The sequence below is a fragment of the Photinus pyralis genome, unplaced genomic scaffold, assembly GCF_008802855.1.
Source record: "Photinus pyralis isolate 1611_PpyrPB1 unplaced genomic scaffold, Ppyr1.3 Ppyr1.4_LG7, whole genome shotgun sequence".
Lineage (NCBI taxonomy): Eukaryota > Metazoa > Arthropoda > Insecta > Coleoptera > Lampyridae > Photinus > Photinus pyralis.
In genome coordinates, this window is record NW_022170738.1 from 21,991,971 (window position 1) to 22,000,668 (window position 8,698).

Consider the following 8,698-nt stretch of genomic DNA (forward strand, 5'->3'; position numbering starts at 1 on the left):
TTACAGACGCGCGCCAAGTTAAGTTGTACCTTAGCGACATCTAGAAATAAATAGCTGCACTACTGCTGCTTGCCGCCATTGTGATTGATGTAACTTTTTAAAAATGAAATCTTTGAGAATGACTCCTGGCCGCAATATTGGATTTTAAATGACAAAACTTTCAATATTGAAAGAGGAGGCGCAGTTTTACAGCGACTGTACTTTAAAATTCAACAATTGCTTAAAATAAAAAATAAAATTTGCCCTCTTATTTTAGCAATATTGTAGTAATTACTGTCTTTCTAATAAACCCCTTATATAGTCGCTCTAGAGTAATGTATGTAGAATTTATATTTTCAAAACCAAGCTAAAAAATGATTGTATAAGCCCAGGAGTCATTCTCAAAGTTATATAATTTTACAATGCAATTTGTCGGTGGCGACCTCTATTGGTTCTCATGAATAGTATGCCGTCCTTAACGTCATCACGGTTGTTGTCAAAACTAACTAGGGTTCTTGCGTGAACTCAATGTCACTGAAGGTCATCCTGGTTGTTGTCTAAACTAATCAATGTCACTGAAACTAAGAAGTTGCAACATTGCAAAAAGGAAAACTTTGCTACATGCATGAATGTCTGAAGGGCGATTCTAATACGGTTTTTATTGATTGGATATAGATTTCAGAGCGTGCTCAAAGGTAGAGAACAGTGGTTCTGTATTAATTGATAATCGATTTCGGAGACATGGCCCAATCAGTTCTAAAATGTAGTAATTAGATCATATTTTTAAACGATCAATTTTTAATGCGTTGCAGACCTTCCCCGCAACCTCGTAAACAAAAATGCTGGAGCTCCACTCACGTTTCATATAGGTTCTAGAAAGTAATAAATTAAAAGGTAATTGATATTTTATTTAGTCCTGAAGTAGGAGAATGGGAACAGGCAATGAAATTCCATCGTAGAGTGAAGTTACCTAGTAAAGAATGTGCAATATTGCTAAGATAGTTAATGAAGTTCGAATCCCAATGTAATATCTTTTCATTTAAAATTGATTAATTAAATTGAATGCATAATTCGCTGATACCTTTCATAATGCAAGAAACTTGCGTGTGTTCTAATTGACTCTCCCATTGGAATTCAGTTTGCCCAATAATTAAAATTTTACCTTTGCAAAATCCAGATGAAATTTCAATTGTTTGTAATTGGAATTAAGTTTGCGAGCAACTAACGTAATTATATTAAATCTATTTGAAAAGGCTATTTCCTTTTCCTTATCATTTCATGAACATAAATTGAAGTATTTCAAAGAAATTTGTGCTGGTTTAGGGTAGTTTACTGTCCATGTCAAGGCAAAATTTAAACAATTTTGGTTCTGTAAACCACAGGCCATTTCTACTGCAACTGTCAGTGAGTACAGAATTGAGCTTTAAACTTTGGTTCTAAACAGGTCATTTCAATCCTTAATACCAGTTCGCGATTCTGTAGCCAATCGGCCCTGAGTACTGTCACTTATCCGTGTGTTCGTAGTCGACCAAAAGTTAAGGGCTCAGTCAACGAAAAATTAATGTGTATACCTCACCACATCTGACTTCACTTACAGGGTAACATAAAATGGCATACAAAGCCAATAAAATCTGGCCCAAAAGATCGACGTAAAAACTTGTTGTATTTTCAGTCTACTAAATTGTGAATTATAATAACGTTTGTGGCAGATGGCAGTATATGTGGCGGGTACTTTAGATTTATACATCAAATTGAATATACTTACTTACCTCAATAGTACAATAATCGTACTTTAAGTTTGAGACAATAATAGCAAAAATTGATAAGGGAGGTTCCTTATTAAAAAAGGTAACTTCTGACCATACAACGGCAACAGACAGAATTGCAGCGAGCACCGCTAGCACCTTCTGCACGTAACAACGAAAAAAACACTTCCAATACCACTCTAAAATACACAACAATTAATAATAATGACAAACAACAAATTAATTACCTGCAAGAGGGGTATAAATATATCTCACAAGAGTCGATTTTGGTTTAGGAAAAGTAGGTTTAAATCTCCGATCCATCGACGTCAGATTTTTAAGCACATCTTCAAGATCGAATATTTTTTCGACGAGTATATTCCATTGAGTTTCAGTTCGTTGAAGCACTTGAAGTGATTTGATGACCTGCTTGTGCAATCTGATAAGCGACTTTTCTGATGGAACATCTAGGGGAGTGTCATCCGGTAGTTGTCTTCTGCTCATGCGATCACGAAGTTCAATCGGCACTTTATGTAAAATCGTTTCCAAATTGTGATGTAAAGCATGTCCAGGACGAATGGATAGAGATATAGCTTGCAGTGACTTAAAATAATTATTAAGCAATTAATTATCCAGATCGAAACTTACCTCCAACACATCATCGACAGTCTCCTCGGCCTCACATTTATCCGAGCTAAGCTTAGCAGCTTTAAAATATGCGTAGTTTACCACATACATATAATTGGAATTGTTCCACAATCCTCTGGGAACTTCCACCAATGCATAGCCCAGTAGCAAGACGAGCAAAAATAAACCCCAGGTGTTACTTGCAGAAGATGCGATTGCCTTCAGCTTCGGCCTAAAAAAAATATTAAATGCGAAAATAAAGTAAGACATACCGACCAGTCCAAATTTTCGCCGGGCTTCAATGCCAAATAGATAAGTAAAATTCCGCAAATGAATAAGTACGATCCGTAGTAGATGGCGTTATCGATAACGGCAGATTTTAGTTTTCCCTTTATCGTAAAATCGCCCGCCTTAATGTACGATTGCATCATAGGCATCAGTAACCTGCCAAAAAAAATTCGTTACACGCAGTCACTTCTCACACGATATTTTAATACCCACAACACCCACACCTCACAACTGATACTGTTTTGTATAAAAATAAATGTGAGATTCTGTTGTAGTCACAAAATTCTATTGTTGTAGCTAGAGTTACTCGCGTGAACAAAATTATCCCACAGGATTAGATTAGAGGGATGGTACGCTCACAGTCAGCCAACAAATATCAAGTATCAATTGACAGATACCAAGTGTGACGTAATCTTCCCGAGAAATATGACGTGAGATCGAATTGCGTTTCGGAACAGTTCCAATTTCAACGCCGAAGTAATAAATAGTTCGTGTCGTTATAAATTGTGTATATGTGAGTGATAAAAAATATTTTAACTGTTATAAATGAATTCCTTTCAATGCTGTTATAAATTTCTGTTATTGACTGACTCTCTAATACATTAATTGATACTTACTAACTGCACACATATGATAATACGATGTGTCAAGTGACAAACAGTACGTGTAAATTAATTAGTGAGTGTCAATGGGTAGATAGTAGTGAATTTGCGGATGTACATTTTACGTTACAAAACTTGTCGTTATATCTTATAACGTAAAAAAGCTTAAGAATTATACCGTATAAAGACACTATTATACCTTATGTTTATAAATAACGTAAACCAATCAAATTCCAGCAACAATAAATTTATCCGCAAGTGCGTTTCACTAAATTTCCCTTACGTTATATCATAAGAAAAAATGGCCGTCTAACGTAACGGAAAATACGTGTCCGCAAACTCGCTAGTAGTTAAGTATCAATTTACAACTAACAAATGTCAACTGGAAAATTCTGTCAAATGATGGGAACAATTTATTCTTTAAAAAATTCTTATCAATTGATTGTTGTGTAAAACGCCATGCGGACCTTTTATTTGGCTTCGGCATCTGCTATGGGACAACTAGTACATATGTGCTTTTCAATTATTTTTAACGTTGAAAGGTGGTTGTAAATAGGGGCTTAAACGCAATTCCAATCGTGTCATTTGAATTTGAAGATACTGTTGATGTTGTATCAGAATTATTTAATGATTTAGATGTTTGATTGTGTTTAAATAATTGTTTTATTTTGTTTTGGTAATTGTAAAAGTAAATTACGTGTTAAAAAGACTAGATTTATTCAACTAGGAGTTAAGTGGGTAGGATTAGTAAAAGTTCATCTCATGTTTTTCTCCGGTCGTAGATAAGAAGCTTTCTTATCGCTGCGTAAGCTAATTAGTTTCAAAATAAGTACGTGTCATCGCCGAAGTAAGCAGATGTTAATTCATTCGAAGACGCGGTATTTTGTTAGGGAAGTAGAAACGGAAATGAGAAAAGGAAATGGTTTTAAATAGAAGAGGAAGACGTGAATCGTGGCTTCTTAGGTAGTGGGACGTTTGAAACATAGCCGTTTGTTTAGATCTATTGCCGTATTTGAGCGCATTTGAAAAGACAGTATGTCCTGTTTGATTGTAAAGTTGTGTAGAAGAAAGCTTGAGATTATTTAAAGAATTTTGTTGACGTCGTGATAAAAGTGAATGTTAAGTTAAGTTAGGTGTACAAATATAGAAAGTGAAGGATGGATAAGGAAATTGCAGTACCTACTTGAAAAAGACCCAGATCGTCAGCTGATTTGCCTATCATCAAGGCCAGTCACATCAAATTTTGCCATTTGCCAATAACGCAATGTGATATTTGTCAAATCATTTTTAGCGAAAATTCATCAAACACACAACATTAATGAAAACCATTTTAAAGAAAGCTGGTTAAAAATACCATGAGTCAAATTTTCATGAAGAAGAACAAGAGATAAAAATGGTAGTTACATTTACATACCAAAATTTAGGATTACTGATACTATGTACGGGCAAAATACAAGGCGTCACAGGAAAATTTGCAAAAGTACAACAAATATACCTAAAGATCAAGATCATGGAGAACATGGAAAAATTCCTAGTTGTAAATGGTACCTGGATACTATAGGAGTAGTGATAGAAAGTGGATCGCGACAGTTTGGCGGGAGATTTGGCAGAATTAAGGGGTTATACGTGCTTGCTAGTCAGCCTTGGTAATGGGAAACGAAGTTTGTTGCCAGAACAACGTTAAAACAATTAGCACTATTTTGAAGGCGCATTCTGGAAAATTAAAAAAAAAGTGGGGATTAAAGATTTTCAGAAGGCATTATGCGATTAGCTGCGAAGATTACGGTCGAATTCCGCGACAGACCAAAAATGTAATGAGGAAAAAACTCAAAAAGCAACATTTTCTATGCAAGAGTATAGTACTATAAATAGTTCATCCGTTAATTATCTAGATGTTTATTTGGACACTAAACTTACAAGGAAAACTCAGGTGGACGTACTAGCAAACAAATTAAATGCACTTGCGCTTGTCCTAAGAAATTTAAAAAAACATAGTATCGCTAAGTGTCAAAAAGTGCATACCACACACTATTTCGCTCTCAGGGGCATTCTCCTGCAGGCAAGCCAAAGGAAATGCATTCGAGTATTGCAGAATATGAACTATATCGCTAATTGCCGACAAGCATTTATCAATGTGATACTAGCATCAATCCATATACCGGGTGACCCAATAAGACTGTTCCTCGGTCATATCTCGGAAACCGTTCGTCGTATGACTTAGGGGTAAAAAAAATTATTGGGTAAATCGGTCCTGAAGAATCGCTGGAAAATATTTTCAAGTTCTAAAAATGACCACTCGATAAATATTTTCGAGTTCTAAAAATGACCACCAGAGGGCGTAACTGCCATCTTAAATTTTAAAATTGCATTTTCTTTAAATTTCGGGCAATAAACTAAACATTCTTTTTTCACATTTTTAAAGAGAACCAGTTTATCTATCATTTTCGTAAAAACAAAAACTTCTTAACCGTTTGACTGATTGTAACAAATTTGGTATCGTTGAAAAGAGCATTCCTTGGATAACAAGAATCAACCAAAATATATTAATTTAGTTGAAACTTATGTCCTATCATTTTTCTTTATGAAAAAGTAGCCAAATAACATCCAAAGAGGCCAGTGAAAACTACTTTTCAAAATATCGTTCCTAACCTCAAATATTGGGAAAATGAGATTAATTAATTAATTCAAATGCTTACATGGTGTCTTATTTGACGTATTTCCGGTACTTGTCGATGGCGCGAAATATTGTTTGGAAAAGGACCCTACACTTTAAGGTAGGCCTTGGAAAATTAAACAAATGAAACACGATGCATTATAAAAAAATAACAGCCGTAATTTGTAAATTATTCTGCTGTGTTTACATTCAGAAAGAGCAGTTTTTTGAATTTGTGATCTTTTCTAAAATGCCGATTTCTAACCAAGAAGCATTTAATATGCTGGCGATATTTTGTGTATTTTCAAAATGCGACATCGCTGCCCGCATCTTCTATTTGCGTTATGCAAATCGACCACAAACCATCGCCGCCAGCATATTAAATGCTTCTTGGTTAGAAATTGGCATTTTAGAAAAGATTACAAAATCAAAAAACTGCACTTTCTGAATGTAAACACAGCAGAATAATTTACAAATTACGGCTGTTATTATTTTATAATGCATCATGTTTCATTCGTTTAATTTTCCAAGGCCTACCTAAAAGTGTAGGGTGCTTTTCTTTCGCGCCATCGACAAATACCGGAAATACGTAAAAAGTAAATTTAAGATACAATTTAAGCATTTTTATTAATTAAATAATTAATCTCATTTTCTCAATGTTTGAGGTTAGGAACGAGATTTTGAAAAACGGTTTTCACGGGTCTCTGGGTGTTATTTGGTTACTTTTTCGTAAAGAAAAAGTCATACCTATCATTCCATTTGATTTTTTTAGGATATTGGGTCATAGTGTCAAAACTAGCCCTCTGGTGGAGAAGGATTCAACTAAATTAACTTTATATATTATAGTTGATTCTCATTGCTCAAGAAATGCTCTTTTCAACCATACCAAATTTGTTAAAATCGGTCAAACGGTTAAGAAGTTAGAGCAGGTTATTTCAAAAACAATTGAAAGCCCCACAACCATCTTTGTTTTTGAAATAACTGAGTTTTTGTTTTTACGAAAATGTTAAACTGGTTCTCTTTAAAAATATGAAAAATTTTTTTTAGTTTATTACCTATGCGAAATTTAAAGAAAATGCAATTTTATTAAGATGGCAGTTACGCCCTCTGTTGGTCATTTTTAGAACTTGAAAATATTTTCCAGCGATTCTTCATGACCGATTTACCCAATAATTTTTTTACCCCTAAGTCATATGACGAACGGTTCTCGAGATATGGCCGAGGAACAGTCACCCGGTACAATTTATTAGTATTTGTCAAAAGATATGACATCCAAATTCAAACTAACAAGCACATACACCATCATGCCACTCGGAACCATGAACATCTTCTATTATGCAAGTATAGCTCACCAAGACAGAATTGCAGGACCGGACTATATCAGTGTTAAACTACACAATTACACTCCCAGTGACATTTAAAAACTAAATTATAATCTATTCTGGGCTGTTATTTAAAAAAAACTATTAAACATTGCCTACTATAGTGCGGATGAGTTTATTAAGACACATTTTAACTTATTGCATTTATGTGCATGTATAATTATTTGTTTTGACCTGTGTTAAGGTTTTCTTTTAGTAAAATGACAAATAGATATTATTATTATTATTAATTTGTAGAATAAGGATTTTTATTTACATTTCATTTGCGTAAACATTTTTCTTATTAATCAAAGAGACAAGAAGTTGCAGTAATAGCCATAATGTGCCCATTTCTATAGTGTAAACTATACTATACAACTAAACATACCATGTTAGACATTGAGATGACCAGTAGACAGTTCTCCACAAATTCGGAAAAACCTTCTCAGGCACATGACTCCAAGGTTCTTCGCAAGGAAGAGTCCCATCGATTGAAAGGTTAGCGACATCGCTCACATTAACTATAATGTGCTCGGCAGAAGTGCACTGACGGTACACAGTCTACATGCAAAGTATTATTATTTTAAATCGAAATGGACTTGGTAACTTACGTTAATGACGTCCAAAGGTAAAACGAATATAATTAAAAAGCTAAAATACCAGGCCAATAATACTACAAGCGTCACAAATATGTGGTGACGAAACCAGTTCCCATACCGGTATAGAATACTAGCAGCAAGAACGAAAGATAAGATGATTTTCGTTATTATAGCTGTGTAAGTCATTTTGCATAACTTGTGGTAAAAGTCTAGTTCTGCGAAGAAGGTGTGCTATTACTTTGTTCCTTTTGCAATTTTTGCACCTCTTGTTGCATTTTCTCCAACTTCTCCAATGTGTAACTTTTGAGAGGTATCAACCGAGGTTTACACATAAGGAGCTCTTGGGAATCCTCAATTATCAGTTGACCATTTTTGGGAAGTATGAGTTTTAATTCGCTATCAGTAGCTTTGGACATTTTACATATGCCCTAAAATTATTCACTTATTATTAAGAAAGTTATGTTTTACATATTCTTCGGTGATTCATTAACATTAAACTATATGAGGCATACTAATTCTCAAAAACACAAGTCCGATTTACGGTTATTTCCTACGAATCAATAAAAAAATGTGACACATTACACAACACATCAAACTTCGCAAGTGCATGTCATCGATTCATAGCAATAACAGCGCTAACGGAACCACAAAAATAGTGTGGCTAACATACCTACTTGGTGAGCGTGTTTGATATTTAAGGCGCTTTCTTTCGGCTACTTCGCAATCATGATTTCAAAATCGTGATTCGTCGGATCACGTTTTACGAAAGAACGCGCGAATTTAAATCAAAGTATGGTTAAGTTTACGTAGTACACATTTGCATTCGAATTACGTATTTTTTGTT

General features: G+C 34.4%; 1 protein-coding gene across 2 annotated transcripts; it reads right to left on the bottom strand.

The window, feature by feature from the left end:
- Window positions 1-1,703: 1,703 nt before the first annotated feature.
- LOC116175639 (LMBR1 domain-containing protein 2 homolog) lies at window positions 1,704-8,468 on the bottom strand. 2 transcript variants are annotated; one of them, XM_031493866.1, is made up of 7 exons: window positions 8,118-8,468; window positions 7,867-8,069; window positions 7,644-7,816; window positions 2,628-2,795; window positions 2,373-2,583; window positions 1,973-2,327; window positions 1,704-1,924 (listed from the first exon to the last, which is right to left on the bottom strand). In XM_031493866.1, the coding sequence occupies exons 2-7, from the start codon at window positions 8,038-8,040 to the stop codon at window positions 1,719-1,721; spliced, it is 1,287 nt and encodes a 428-aa protein (XP_031349726.1). In that variant the 5' UTR covers window positions 8,041-8,069; window positions 8,118-8,468; the 3' UTR covers window positions 1,704-1,718. The 2 variants fall into 2 exon arrangements, with proteins under 2 accessions (XP_031349726.1, XP_031349725.1); XM_031493865.1 differs by having other exon boundaries at window positions 7,867-8,468.
- Window positions 8,469-8,698: the final 230 nt, after the last annotated feature.